Source organism: Glycine max, chromosome 18 (assembly GCF_000004515.6).
Source record: "Glycine max cultivar Williams 82 chromosome 18, Glycine_max_v4.0, whole genome shotgun sequence".
Lineage (NCBI taxonomy): Eukaryota > Viridiplantae > Streptophyta > Magnoliopsida > Fabales > Fabaceae > Glycine > Glycine max.
The window spans coordinates 15223874-15239761 of NC_038254.2; the positions used below are offsets into that span (position 1 = coordinate 15223874).

Sequence of the window (15888 nt, forward strand, 5' to 3'; positions counted from 1 at the left end):
ATCTATTTACTCAAAATTAATTTATAAATATCTTACACTTTGAAAATAATTTCACCATTTACCCTATTTTTTATATATAAAAAGGAAGGTAGTACATCACATGAAAATAAATTTTGAATATAAAACTTCATGCAAACAAATTTCTGAATTCCACGTAAGAAAAATTAGTCTATATTTTTTCATTATCTTGGTATGTGACAGAGTAAAAAAAGTAAAATTCGGTGCCTCGATGGTCGTGTGCAATAGATTGTCCAAAACATCAGTTCTTTTCAGAGTACTGCTGTTTGCCAACTTTCCCGCATTTTCTTTTTGTTACTTTTTTTTTGGTCACTTTTTTCCAAGCTTCTCTCTCTTCTTCTTTTGTCACTTTTTGGTTTAACACTCTTTTCTCAGTTCTCCACAGAAGCAGTAGAAACAGAACTTCGTTGCAAAATATGGGTGCTTCTGACGACAACAACAACAACTTTCTCCAAGTTGTCTTCAATAACTTTGATGTTCTTGCACTGTATGTCTCTTTTTTCTTACGCCATTGCAAGACACTAATTCAATTTTTTTTTTTTTGTTTAACTCTTTTCTCATTTTATGGATATTATTTTGATCTGTTATAAATTCATTCTCTGTTTGGTCTTTTCTCCAGGCCCTTGGTTACGCTTGTTTACCCTTTGTAAGTATGCTTCTTCTTCTTCTTCTTTTTTTTGTATTTTCTTTCATTCGGGGAATGTATGTCTGAATTTTCAACTTTTTCTACATACCCTTTTTGTGTTTATGGTTAGATATGCTTCAATTAAGGCCATCGAGACCAAGTCTACTACTGACGATCAACAATGGCTCACGTATTGGATTCTGTATTCCATTCTCACAATCTTTGAGCTCACATTTGTCAAAGTTCTTGAACTGTAAGCTCCTTTGGCTAATGACCATGGGTGAATCTATGACTTCATTTATGCTATCATGTCATGCGATATAATTTGTAAATGGTTCAACACTGAATGTGCTCTCTCTACTTTATATATAGTTGCTTCACAATATAACTACCCCTTTGTGTTGTGTTTTATGGAGTATTAAGGTTGATGTCTCACATTGCTTGGTTTTGTTTACCTTCAAGTGTTTTTATATATCAATATGATTTAAGGGCTTTCGAATAAGTGAGCAATAAGTCTGCATTTGCATGCTAGAAATTGGGCCAAGTGTTCTTTTTCTTTTTGGGTAAATACCTGAATTTGTCTTTGAAAGTGTTTGGTATATTAGTATGTAAAAGATGAAAATTTTTTTTTTTTTTAATCTTTGAATGTGTAAAAATGTCATATATTAGTCTTGTCATTAGTTTGGTATGTGAAGTCTAATGTCTCTACTAACATGACAAATGAGGACCAAAATATCATAAAAAAAATTGTCAATTGGATAGTTGACTCGGAGTAATCAATTTATCATTAAGATGTAGATAGATTAATTTATCATTTTTAAAATTTATTTCTTCTTTTTTCTCCTAGCCCTTTCTTTCTTTCTCCTCCTCTTTCTCTTGTATCACAGTAAGCTAATGTAAAAAGATATTTCCGACGATGATTCCCTCTCTTTCTCTCCTTATTTTCTTTTTCCTTCTTATTCCCTCCTTTCACGGTGGCAGAAAATCTTAAATATATTGGTGATTACTTGATTGGGTGTTATTGAATTGGTTCGAGGGCGAAATAAAATAACTTTGAAAATCACAAATTTTGGATGGTGTTCCAGTTCTAAAGCAAAGGAATTTGTCATCCTAGATGGTGCCTAAATGCCCAAAAAGTCAATGCTTAAGCAGTCAAGATCCCTCGCCACTCATCACGTCCATCAATCTACTCTCATATGCATTATCAATATTGTAAAATAATTATAAAAAAAAGAGTGAAAAAGGAAAGGGATGATGCATATGAATAATTTAATAATTTGTAGACGAAATTTGCAATGATAGAAGATCAAATTGAAAATGGAAAAGGAAATTAGGGTTGTTGTTGTTTCTTACAAGGTATGGATTCCATGAGAGGATGAAGAATAAGAAGAAAAAAGAAAAATAAGGAGAGAAAGAGAGGAAAGGAGGAAAGGAAGAGCATAGAGGAGGAAGAAAGGAGAAAATAAATTCAAAAAATGACAAATTAGTCCATGATATTTTAATGACAAGTTGATCTTGCTGAGTTAGTTACCCAATTGATAAACTTTTCTCATGACATTTTAGTCCTCACTTGTCACATTAGCAAAGACATTAAATTTCATGGATCAAACTAACGACAGACCTAATATGTTGGTATTTTTTACAAATTCATGGATAAAAATATAATTTTTCATTTATCAGGAACTAATATGTCAGCAAAATACACTAAAAGGGATGAATTTGGATATTTATCCTTTTTTTTATTGTCAAATATCAGTTCTTTCTAATGAAGGGATTTGAACTCACGATTTCTTTCCCCTTTCCTTCTCCATTCACCTCCAATATCCATCCTTTGAACTCCTAGGCCAAGTGAACCTAATACGCTGCAAGTTGTTTGTTCTGTCCCCTGTGCGACCAAGAATAGGCCACATGGATTTTTTGTTGTATTCACAGGATTTAGAGGCTGCTGATAAAATGAAGCAGTTGTGTCAAACTTAAAATGCCATGACTTTTGTTTTCTTTTGTGTTTTTGATTATTTAAGAAAAGATGGTGAGTGAGGATGCTTGATTGTCTTTGCAATGTTTTCTCATTTTGTTTTCATTGCTTTAACTTGTTTTAGTGTTTCTCCAATATAATTATTGTGGTGCTAATTTCAGGCTTCCCATTTGGCTTTTTGCCAAGTTGATATTCAGTTGCTGGTTGGTTCTGCCTCACTTCAATGGGGCTGCGGTTGTTTATAGGAATTACATCAGACCATTTTATATGAACCCCCAAATCCCAATTCCACAAGGCTCTCAAATCTGGTATTTTCCGCAAAAGAAGTCTTTATTCAATGAGCCAGACGATGTTCTAAGTGCTGCTGAGAGATACATGGAAGAGCATGGTACAGAAGCCATTGAAAGACTTATAAACAAGGTACGTACGCACATATTACCCAATATCTTTAGTGAAGAATATTTAGTTCTGCTTCAAAGTTAAGATCTTTCTAACATTTGAGAAAGTATGGCTTTGGGACGATTCAACTTGCTTATGTTATTCGGGAATTACATGATGCACTTAATTTAGATTCCCCTCCCCCAAATTATACCTTTGAAAAATCTAAAAAAATGTTGAACAAAGGTTAGTTTAGTTGATAAGGGTAGGACTCATATCTTGAAAGAATGAAAATTTAAATTTAATTGTAGATGTGAAAATTTTATTGATGGATGATATAAATATTTTTATAAATTGTTAAGTTTTGAAGTCTGTCTTGATCCTATGACCTCGTAGGACTCAACCCACCGTAAACTCTTTAGAAAAGAAAAGAAAATTTAAATATATAACATTTAATTTAATTATGAACTAAAAGCAGAATTTTGTACAAGTCACTCTTAAAGGCTAACTAGCATGGGAGAGTAATCGTTATAACTTTCTTGTATAACTGTCGTCTGGATTGTTGCAATAAACCAGGAGAGATTTGGCTCCTAGTCCTTGGAATATATGTAATGTAGAAAACTAGAATTTATCACATAAATCTATATTATCTATCTTATTTTCCACATTGACTCTTATCAGTTCGATATTTTCTTACACAATAAAAAATAAATAAACAGAATAAAAAAGTTCCATATTTTCTCTTTGTATGAATCATTTGAGCTAGAAAACCAGGAATTACAAGCTGAAATTTCAATTACAAGTTGAAATACATGTGTTATACATTTTTAGTCATTCTCTTGTGGTAAATTTATAGGGTGATAGCCTTTTTCCGCAGCAAGTTTCACTTCGTTTGTGTTTGGAACAATACTTTAATTCAGAAAAACGTAATTTGATTTGATTTTCAGAATGACAGACAAGCTAGAGCAAGGAGGAATGGAAATTACATGATCTTTGATGATGACTACATATATTGAACTTTGTTAAAGTGTCACTTTGGCTGTTGCTAATATTTCAATATATCACATTGTGTGATCTTTGATGATGACCATATGTGTGTAACTTTGTTGATGCGTCACTTTGGCAGTTACTAATATTTCAGTAGATTATTTTGTGGGATGAAATATAAACTACGTACTAATTATTCTCTTCTCATGATTTTTTCAATAGATAGTTGTTTTTCCATAATCATCCTGATCTGAAAGATGGCAAAGGAGCTTCCTAATTCCACTTTCTATTAAAGTTGGTGATGATTATTATTGAGTTTGATGACTGAGGAAATCCGGAAGTGTTAACATTTGAATTGATTTCAAGATAGTGGCGGATTTAGAAAAAAAAAAAATTAGTGGGAGCAAAGTGCAAAAAATTAGTATGAATTTGTTTTCTTTTTTATCATTTATAATTTTATAATATTTTTTTAAAAAATTATTTTATGTGATAACACCTATTTTTTATGGGGCAAAAATAATAATTATTTAATCATATATTTAAGTAAGAAAAAAAATGAATTTTGTGGGGCTAGTGTTATGAAAACCAATCAGTCATCGATCTCATTAAGACATAGAGTCAATAGATCAGAAGTTCAATCCATGGGTCATATATTGACTTGATTGACCCAGTACATATATGAAAAAAATAAAAAAAAATATAATATATCTAACAAAATATAATCAATTCATATTTTTATACTTAAAATTAAATTCATTGTCATGGTCAAACTATAAATATTATATAAAAATTTATTACTATAAATTATTGTGTGTATCATTAAGTAATTAAGAAAATTCTTATTTTTTAGGATTAAATACAAAATTTATCAAATGACCATAAATAAGTCAGGTAAAGATGTATAAAACACATAAATATTACATTATATCATGATCAATATGATAATAATTAGTTATTATATATTAACAAGATTAAAAAAATAATATTATAGGAGCATATTATATTTCATTCAATAACTAGTTATTAACAATTTAACGTGTTATAGGAATTAGGAAAAAAAATTCTCGACCAGATCAACTCGGTTCGAGTCACCGGATTTCCTCAAATCTGACCAAGTTAAACCAGGCCAAATTGGATTGCTTCCATTTCCAATCCTGCACCTTAATCAAATGTTCTGGACAATGGGTCCTGGTCGAACAAATTAGGTCGATTCGGTTTTAATAACTATGGTGGGGCAATTGCCCACATAGCTACTAACCTACATCCGCTACTTAATTCACTTAAAACTCTCTAAGTGAAAATAAGTTAGATTAATGCTCATCAAATGTGTGATCAGGTTTTTACAAAAAAAATAATCAGATCAAGTCTTTTATTAAAGTTTATTTAATTAAAAATATTAGATTTTGAGTCATTCAAACTGTTTTTTAAACTTAATAAATTGACCTATTTAAATAAATATAAATAATTTTTTTTGTTAATATTATCATTTTCTATGATATTTGTTATAACATATTAAAACTTTATGTTTATGTATCTTTCTAAATGTTAAGTATGTTCACTTAAAAAAGCTTAAGCTTGGCTAGGTCTAAGACCTAACAAGTTGTAAACCTATAAGCTAACTGTGTGCTTGGTAAAATAAATTGATATGTTAACTTATTAATATTAAATGACACAAAAAGATATATTTAATATGTTTAATATTTGAATTTATTTTTAATAATCTATCATCGTAGTACAACATGTTTGTATTTTAAAAGAATAGTAAAGATTTAGTGGTTTTACTCATTATTTAAAATCAATTTTTAATAAATTAATATTGTTTTAAATGACGTTTTCCTTTTTTAAAAAAGTATAATTAAATTAAATAAACTTTATTGTTTAAAATCAATTTTTAATACCAACAAGTCATTGGTGTGAATCAATCTGGACTCAATCTTTTTAAGTAAAGTCTCTAAAAAAATTTAATTTTTAATGTTTAAATTTTTATTAATAATATTATTTTAAAACAAAAAATAAAAATTATTTTTTCTTCACAGTTTTGATTTTTTGTATCAAATTTTTTTAGTGACCAAATGTTTTAAATAAAAAACAATTTATTAATTTATTAAAATAAATAGTTTAACATTAAACAAAATAATTACAAAAGGTAGAATTCTAAATTTCATAATAACTAGAAAATAAATAATAAATAGAAGAATGTTAAAATAAGAAAAATGATTTTTAAGTTGAATAAAAGTGTAAAAATAAATTTAAAATAAATTAGTGAGGATGATATTAAGAAGAAAAAAAAGTTAATAACTTATAAGTTAATTTATTTTTCATAAAGTACTTGAAATAACTTATGAAAAACAAGCTACTATAAAACAAGTTAATGTATCAAACAAGCTTTAAAAGTAACTTTGGTATAAAGAAGCTTATAAGTTCTTCAGTAAATTTTTTAAAAGAAAAATTTGTGTTATATTTAAAGATCTTATTACAAAATTTGTGCTTAAATATTTTATTATAAAGAAAATCAAATCCATAAATGTCAACATTTGAATTGATTTCCCTGTAATTCACTCAAAATTCTCTAGCTAATCACCACTTAAGGGGTGAAAATAAGTTAGAATGCTCGTCAAAGCTCATGTCTGATTAGATTTTTTTTTATAAAAATAATTAGGTTAAGTCTTTTATAAAAGTTTATTTAATTAAAAATATCAGTTTTTAAGTCATTCAAAACATTTCTTAAACTTAATAGGTTGAAATATTTAAATAAATTTATATAAATATTTGTTGTCAATATTATTATTTTATATTAAATTTGTATGTTCATGTATCTTTTTAAATATTTGTTTTGTTAAAGAAAAAATTAGAATTGTCAAAATCAGTCAGTATGTCCCACCTTAACTTGTTTAATATATAGGTGGGTCAATCCAATCTGCTCACTTTTGGATGAGTCTATAAAATGTTAGTCTGGCTTGATCTATCATAAGTGGGTGAATTAAATGATTTTGCACACCTAAATATAAAGAAAAATATTTTTTTAAAATAAAATTCTAGCTTTTACCAATGGTCTGTAGACCAGATCACATAACAACTGCTACATTAGAATATGCACAAAACAAATTTTGAATCTACAATGACAAGAAACTTCAAGTAAAATGTTGACTTAAGCATGCACCCCTGTTCACAAAATTAAGTTCCTGAATACTCTCATTTCCATATTAAGTACGCATGTACCTCCATTTTTCTTAATGGTGTGAATTCGGGTCTTGGCTCACCAAATTCACACTTTGTTTTAGAAAAATATGTTGTATTCGGGTTTTCCATGATCGAATTCTTACGGATTTTTTTAAATTTTTTTTGTTTACTTTTTATTTTGTTTTCTAAAAAAAATTAATAATATTTTTAAATAGGTTTATTTTTTTGTCCGTTTTCCTACTAATTTTCGTTGTCTTATTTTTAAAACATTCATTTTGGTTTCTTAATTGTGAAATTTGACTTATTAAAATTATTTAAATTTTATTTTTGATGTTTTTGGGTGATTTTGCATTCTTTTTTAGTCCAAATTAGTTAGGTTCGATAGTCTTCATGCACAAAAATTTAATGATATAATTTCATATCTCCCATTGATTTAAAAAGGCTTTAAAAGGTGTGCAAAAAGAAAAAAAAAATCCCTTTTTGTACTTAGAAAAGGGATTCTCAAACTTATACCATTATATTGATCTATATCAAAACTATGGATTTAACTAATTTTGGAACCAAAAAACATCAAAAACATTATAAAAAAATCACAAAAATCATCCTACGAATAACATTAAAACTAAAATTTTAATAATTTCACTAAATCAAATTTCACAATTATGAAACCAAAATGAATGTTTTTAAATGAGTACGATCAAAATAAAAATCAGTAAAAGAAATGGACAAAAAATAATTAAACCTAATTAAAAACATTATTAAATATTTTTTTGTAAAAAAACAATGAAAAACAATGTTAAGAATTCGGTTATCGTAAACCAGAATTCTTAACCTGAAACCAATAATTTTTTTCGAAAACAAACTGTGAATTCGGTGTGTCAAGACCCAAATTCACATCGTAAATAAAAGAGGAGGCATCTGAGTACTTCATTTGAGAAGGGAGGTATTCAAGAACTTAATTGTGAGAATGTGGGCAGAGATAAAAAGTCGTAAAATGTCATCTCTAATACAATTAAAAAACGCAATAAGAATTCAGATTCTACAGGGACAATTATCAAATAAGCAATGATAGTAACCATTAACCAAATATGCAATGAAAGTAACCAAATATGGAATAACGGTAACCATATATGCACATAACAATTTTCGAATCTACAAAGTAACCAATTGGCCAGAATATGCATAATAAGAATTTAAATTCTCAGAATATGCACAACACAAAAACTTCAAGTAAAAACAATAATAAAAACCAAAAATTCACAATTGGTTGTTCATTTTCATACTACTGAAATAGTGAAATGCAATAACCAAATGGCCACTGAGATTTTGAGAAGTTACTAAGAAGAGCAAGAAACTAACGAAGGAGAAAAGGTAGCGCTACAACACTAGATAATGGGTATGGAATAACGTTGGCTGACGGCACGATGGTCATTGGCGCTATGGAGAAGTAGACCAATTGAAGAAGAGTGAGAGAGGCAGCAACGTGTTAGGGTTGTTCGGTTTGTGTCATGAAGAAGTGAAAGCTGAGTGGTGTGGTGAGTGAGTGTCCTCATGAGTCAGTTTGTGAGTGAATACTAATAGTTGACCGAGATTACTCATTAAGCTAAGATGAATAATGTTTTTTTTTTTAAATGATAAGCTCGACTAACCATGGGTTCAGCCCGACTAAGTCAGATCATAAGTGGGCTAGATCAAATTTTGAAGATAACTAAAATTGACAAAAAATAATAATTCAGTCCACCCCAATCTGAATCCGTGATAAACTGGGTTGGCCTGTGGGTTTCCACAGGAGTGTGTAGGATGACTCGGCTCAACCCAAAATCGAGAAACCCAAAAAAATGTGTATTTTGGTTGATTTCAGGTAGATTAGCAGGTTGGGCGAGTCCAAAAAATGGGTTTGTGTAGGTATCCGAGATTCCAAACCTGTCAAAAACTAACCTGAGCCGAAGTTATATATGTTGTTATAATGTACAATAGGCTTAGCCCAATCTATATGTTAGTAATAAAACAACGACCAGTTAAGCCATGTGTCACCGTTTTCCATTTTTTTCAAATATTATATTCTTGCTTTCGAAAATGTTACGCTTTCCTTCTGCTGCTTCTTCGTTCCGGCATTGACCTCTACTTTTCAAATTTCATATTTGAATGGGTTTCCGTAGAAACAAAGCATAGCCTCAGTGTGGCCTCACCTGTTCTGCTTTAAAAAAATTCATCTTTTTGTTCTTCTCTTTTCTTTCATCAAATTCTCCATAAACAAACCCTTCGAACCTGGCACACCAATCCTAACTTCTGGGTCAACTCCAACTGGCTCACCTGCTTCTTCCCTCTCCCTCACTGAAAACAATGACAATTCCATTTTGTTTCTCCTTCTCTTTCTTCATCTTCTCTTCGTTCTCCTTTCTCTCCTCTCTCCTTTCTTCTGTTTTAAGTTGTTGTATGTTAAAATCAATGTTCATTGATTTTTGGTTACGAGTCATGTTCTATTTTTAGGTTTAATTTGTTTCAATAGACTTTTGTGAATAACAGAAATATCTTTTGATTTTGTTACTAATCATTTGTCTTCACCTCATAACAATGGATGCTTCAAGCACGAGGTGCCACAAGTTACATATATGGTATAAGAAAGGATAATTTTGGAGAGGAGATAAAGAAGAAATGTACACATGATGGTGTAAAGGTAAGTTTAATCTTGTGATTTGTCTCCTCCTTTCCTTGTGATAAGCTACTTTGTGCCTGACCTACGAATATCTCTTTTCTTTGTGATCGGCTACTCTTGTGTTGTTTGTGTGGTTAGTGGTGAAAGGTCAAATGATCAAACTTTCCTTGATTGTTTTATTCTACTTATTATATAACTCAATAATAATGATATTTTATGTTGTTTTTAATATTATACTTCTTCAGCTCAACATAATACTTGATTGCAAGGCAATTAGGAGGAATTGAGTGGCTTAATAAAAGGTCTATTGTTTTATTAATAAAAGCTTATCAGTTGGGTGGCTTGGAGTTTCTATAGACCCAAGCATTGGAATTTTAGTTGGTTGTTTTGAACTAAGTTTAGTCTAAGCAAAGCTTCAAAACAAATTTCACTTTATAAATAAAAAGGACAGAACATGAGAAAAAAATATTTACTATAACAGATTTTCCTAAAAAAAAATGGTTTTTAAATTTCACTCTCACTTCATGTCTTGATTTCTTCTTCGTGTTTTTCCTTTTCATCAAAAAAAAAAGAAAGAAAAGGAAAAGTTTGTTATGACTATAGCAGATTAATTGTATTAAAGTAGTAGTGTGTTGTAGTAGCTCTTGGTTGAATGTAAAGCACCATACATGTGATGGCTATTCCTTGTCAGATGTTATTGTTAACATTGTTTCATATATGTTTTCTAGGTTTTCAATTAATATTTTGTTATGTTGTTTGTGCTATTAATTTTTTATGTGTTATGGCTTGTGTCTCGGTTTAGCATAAGTTATATGAAAACTTTGGAATAATAATTTATGTGCTTGGTTTTTCATTGCACTTGATATATGACTAGGTCTTTTTCCATTGATTTCATTATAATATTTGTGTTTTGGACTTGGCATGAGTTTCAATGTTGTAATTTTAACTATTATTTTTTTCTAGATTTCATTATAATATGTGTGTTTCAGTGTTGTTGAAGCTTCCTCTGTTGGCTTGGTATCCCTGCAAGTTCTGTTGTAGTAGATTCCAAGGTGAAGGTGTCACTTTAAAGTTTCCTTCATGTTTGAACATGCTACTATCCATTTGGGAGCAACTTACATTCAATTTTTCATTTAAGGAATCAAAAAGTTTTCTACCAGCAACAAGAAGCCATGGGTAAGTGTCTATTATCATCCATTTTTTTATGATTAAAAATCTGCAAGTAATGGATGATACAAAAAAGGTAAAATAATATTGATAATAATCCATAGTGCAAATCAATCTTTGGTTTTTTGATGGGTAACATAGGAAAGGAGGAATTTTTAAATTTCTCATAACATGTGCTACTTTACAACCTACCTATCTAATATCAATGCATGATTTTGAAAGAAATAAGCAAAATGAGGAGAGATCACAGAGTTAATTCAAAATATTGAAACTTATGAAGATGATAATTTTAAAATGTTAATAGCTTCTTTCATTCACCTTCTACTACTCAACCTTATGTGCATATCCTTGCAACAATCTACTTCTACTATCTACAACTTATATCATATTTTAAAAATCTTCTATTATACATTAGCATTTGCATGTCAAACACCTCATTTTACTTCCATTTTTTGTGTGTAATTAATATATCGTACTTAAAAATCTTCTATTTCAAATCTTATTAAGTAGACAATGACACTGCTTGCTAACAGACAAAGCAATTATTCTTGTGTTGGCAATTTATGCTAATTGCCTACATGATCAGAATTTAAAATTAATATATGGAAAAAGAAATTGCTCCGACAAAGTGAGAGAGTGTATGGAAAAAGAAATTGTTCCTATAATGACTAAGGCATGTTTCTCTTCTCTTTCTTGCTTATTGTCATATAAAAAAAACAAAAATAGGAAAATACTAAGAATATTTTTAAAACATGCCTATATCTTTTGTTCTAAACATACTTTTTGAAGAGGTGAAACATTTATCCTAATATGTGCTTAGTTTAGTACTGCTCTTTAATCAAACCTTGAGTTTTTTTCTTGATAATATGTATTATAATCTTTGCATTGGATCAACATAGATTATTGTGTTAAAACCTCTATTTAGATTGGAAAATAACATAGAAACACTTTAAAAATGCATCTAAGATTCATTCTCCGGTGTACAGAGGTTGTCACCTGTGTTGGTTGAAGAAGCTCACTTCACTTGGTAAGGTTATTTGTATATATCTTCTCATGCTCTGTGCACAACCTTCTTTTTAAGTTTCTATCTTTTTTCATGATCTCTTTTATTTGAAGAAGAGCAACGACCAAGTGCTTGCTATCAATGAGGTACAATCTCCTTTTTTTGAAGCATATTATCTGTTAGTGAATTTACATTTGGTAATAAGCTTGTGGGTATGTGTTCATCACTACAAGATTTCCACATTTGGGTTTCTCTCCGATTGAAAAAAATTGGTCGCTTTACACTAAATTTGTTTGCTTTCACTTCTTACCAATCTGATGCATTCTTGGATTTTTTTTTTTTTTTTGCTATTTCAAGTTTGCTTCTCCTAATGTGTATGAGTGGTTTCAGAATTCACGGTAAAGGAATGTGTAATAGGTTTTTATGAAGAAAATTTTTTCTTTTTTTGGGTAATAAGTCAGAGATGCTTTTCAAGCTTTTGCTACATTGCTCGATCAGATTTTGTTCTGGGTAAGTTAATCTTTTCATTTTTCTAAGTATTATTATATATTTGTATATTACAATCTTACTGACTTTAACATGGGGAAGTCTTCCTTTTCTGTTGGTAAGTTCCAACAACATACGTGTTCCTTCCATACTGCAATTTTTATGACTTCCCTATCATTACATAAATATTGATTGCGTTTGATATATTTGCTGCCTTATTTTCCTTTTCCATTTATTTGTACATTGAAATAGAAATATTCTATTAAAGACACAATGTTTCCTATTTACGTCTTCCTTCCATAAATATTGATTGTGTTTGATATATTTGCTGCCTTATTTTCCTTTTCCATTTATTTGTACATCGAAATAGAAATATTCTATCAAAGACACAATGTTTCCTATTTACATCTTCCTCACTCGGTCCATGGATTTTTTTTGTTAAGGTCTTTGAATTGTTAGGTTTTTCTATTTCTTTTATCCTATGCAATCCTCTCATTTTCATCTATTCAAATTTAATCTGTGTAGAATGTGTACCTTTATAAAGTAAATTGCAACAAGAAAATCAGAGGAAAAATATTCTCAAGTATCAAATAATGATACAACAATAGCTTCTTCTAATTATTTGATGGAATGTCTATCCCACATATTAACTCCTTTCTTCATATGATAATTGAAGAACATTACTCTCGGGAACTGGGAATTTGGAAAATAAGTTGGTTGTGTAAAGTAGATAGCTTATGGCTTAGTATCCATTGATGATATCAGCTAACAAGCTAGAGTAGAATCTCGCAATTACTACTCTTATAAGTATACGAACATTTGAGGGGTGTTGTGAATTGTTCTGTTTTCCCTCTAGATTCAACTATTAGTTTATCACATTCGTTATTCATATTCCATGCTGATTTTACTGTTGTAGATTAAGGTGTTGCAGATGTTGTCATTAATGCACAAACATGTTATTTCTATCGATGGAGGTGTTGTTCTAATGCCCAACAATTGGTACAATAATTAACATACTAATGAGAAAAGTTTTACCTCCATTTTTATCTTTAGCTCTTCTCACTTTAGTCTTCACACATACTTATATATGGATTGCCAGGAAATATATGCGTAGGGGGATTAGTGTTTGGTTGGATGTACCTGTAGAAGCCTTGGCTTAGAGAATAACAATTATAGGAACTGATTCTCGCCCACTCCTACATTCTGAAGCAAGAAATGCATACATGGAGGTAAATGATTTCTCTTCCATGGTAGGAGTTTTTTACTTCTTTTTTTTTTTTTTGCAAAATGTAAGTAATTATTACAAATCTTAGAAAATTGGAGGAACCATCCTAGATAGGGAATTAGCATCAAAATTATTTTTTCCACAAAATAATTTGACACTTCAGAACACCTATAGACTATCAAGTGTTTGTCTATCATTTGTGAAGAAAGAAGTGAAGCATATGCAAATGTCAATGTCAAAGTCTCCTTGGAAAGTATATATACAAATATTAATTTTTTTTACAAAAAAAGAAAAGAAAAAAGAATTGTGGTTCTATCCAGAATCCTTGGAAACACAACAGGAAAGGAATTTGCTATTCATAAACTCTTATGACTTTTGCAGCTTAAAGATTGTCCCATGTTAAAGCATGAAAATTCATATTGCTTTAATTTTTAGATTTTTGTGAAGCTCTAAAGGCTATTATTCTTTCATCATCCCCTAGTCTAGATAACATCCATCTATTATTGTGTTATGTTCTTTTGTACAGATATGGCAGCAAAATTAAGCCAAAGAGACGTGTCAGATTTTTCTCCAACTGCTATTGCTATGGAGGTGTGTCACTTCATGCTCCATCCCCTCTTGAACTTCATTTTAGCTTTCTCTTGACCAAGCTAACTTTCCCAAGAGCTAAAACCGTATCTACATTTTGCATCACTAATACTTATTTGTGCCAATGTATTTCTCAGGCACCGGAACAAATCAAATGCTTTCTTATAAGTGAAGATGGGTTTTAAGCATGTGCTAGCACAATCTTGAGACACAAGCATGCTTTTAATTGTATATGTTTTTCTCTTTAATAATAATTATAGCATGACAATATATTGTATTTTAAACATTTGTGTATTTATTATTAGAGGAGTTCTTACCTAGCTTCGTAGAGTCTTAGTTAGGTGCAAGACATTGCAAAAGGAGTTCATACCTAGCTCTGACTGATTCTCAGGGTTATGGTTGTTCTAGTCTTTTCATAACTGGAAGTGTTGTTGCTACCGTTGAAGTTGCTAGAGTTGATGCAAGTTGTTCAACTTTCTATTTGGTTCATTGTTCCTTGGCAATATTCACTATTGCTAATGTCTTTTATTTGTTATTAATTAATCTATTAATGGTAACCTTTTTGCTATTAGTTATTCATATTTCTTGAAGTTTAATGTCTTTGATTGGCCATTAAGTATAGCATTGTGTGGGTCTGAAGCTCAAAAGCAAAAGTATTTTCCTTCTTTGGCTCAAATGAAAACTATAGCATGTTAGGTAAATTACCTTCCTTGGATTTGAATGATTTGTATCATTTTGCTTATGTACCACTCTTAAAAGACGTTTTTATTTTTAACTTTATTAGGCTTTGATTGTACCTAACTATTGAAGTGATGCCAGTGCTTTAAAGGCCCCAGCAACAAAGGTCCAGTGCCTTATGCATCTTATCTACCAGTTGTATTTGACTCAGTTAACCTTAAAATTAGCTTAAATTTTTTTAATTTACCTCAAAGTTGATTTACTCACTTTTAGTATTGAGTCAACTCATTTTTTCCCTTTTCCTTTCAGCATTCATTTGTTGTGTAAAGTCCAATGTGTTTGTTTGTTAAGTTCAACTGTTGGAGAAAAAGCTGCAACATTCATGATAGACTTGAAGAGAAGGCTTGAGTTAAGTCCAAACCTCCTGGACCCAATGCTGAACCTCAACTGCTCTTGTGCATTGTCATTGTTTGGATTTGAGTCTTGGTTTTGGAAAGAAGTTAGAATGTAATGCTTTTCAGTTGACTGTCATATGATATTAAATGATGTTTTGTTTTTTTAGAAATTATATAAATTTCATAAAGTATTAACAATATGTACAATATATTGGTTTATTTTTATGATAATTAAAAGTCATATCAATGATAGTTGTAACATCCCAATTTTTCGTAAATAAATTTAAAAAGCTTTTTAGTAATAAATAAATAAATAAATAAATATAGAGCAAATAATAGGCTGAGTACCCTAGGTATAAATAGTTATGTTAAGTCAGCTGCCTCCTTTTGGCCTCATTTTCGTTTTTCCCCTTCTCCTCTCAAAACCCTTTCTTTTTCCCGCAGCCCACCAAACCAGTCTCAGAAAAACGACGATCTCGAACCTGTTCACCGTTGGATCGTCGTGAAATTTGAGTATCATGTCCGCA

General features: G+C 30.0%; 1 protein-coding gene and 1 long non-coding RNA gene across 10 annotated transcripts; both read left to right on the forward strand.

The window, feature by feature from the left end:
* Nucleotides 1-372: 372 nt before the first annotated feature.
* Nucleotides 373-4174, forward strand: LOC100306512 (HVA22-like protein). Its single transcript, NM_001249194.2, has 5 exons — nucleotides 373-505; nucleotides 638-664; nucleotides 774-896; nucleotides 2780-3038; nucleotides 3944-4174. Exons 1-5 carry the CDS (start codon nucleotides 435-437, stop codon nucleotides 4010-4012), a joined length of 549 nt encoding a protein of 182 aa, NP_001236123.2. The 5' UTR covers nucleotides 373-434; the 3' UTR covers nucleotides 4013-4174.
* Nucleotides 4175-9190: 5016 nt separating this feature from the next.
* On the forward strand, nucleotides 9191-15582 carry LOC102665668 (uncharacterized). Of its 9 annotated transcripts, none has more exons than XR_001385975.3 (10): nucleotides 9192-9840; nucleotides 10809-10995; nucleotides 11973-12135; nucleotides 12447-12499; nucleotides 13392-13474; nucleotides 13575-13704; nucleotides 14227-14291; nucleotides 14426-14984; nucleotides 15073-15132; nucleotides 15276-15577. It is a non-coding gene; the product is annotated as an uncharacterized lncRNA (long non-coding RNA). The 9 variants fall into 9 exon arrangements; XR_001385977.3 differs by having other exon boundaries at nucleotides 12451-12499; XR_003265369.2 differs by having other exon boundaries at nucleotides 9191-9840; nucleotides 10809-10871; nucleotides 10958-10995; nucleotides 11973-13474; nucleotides 15276-15582.
* Nucleotides 15583-15888: the final 306 nt, after the last annotated feature.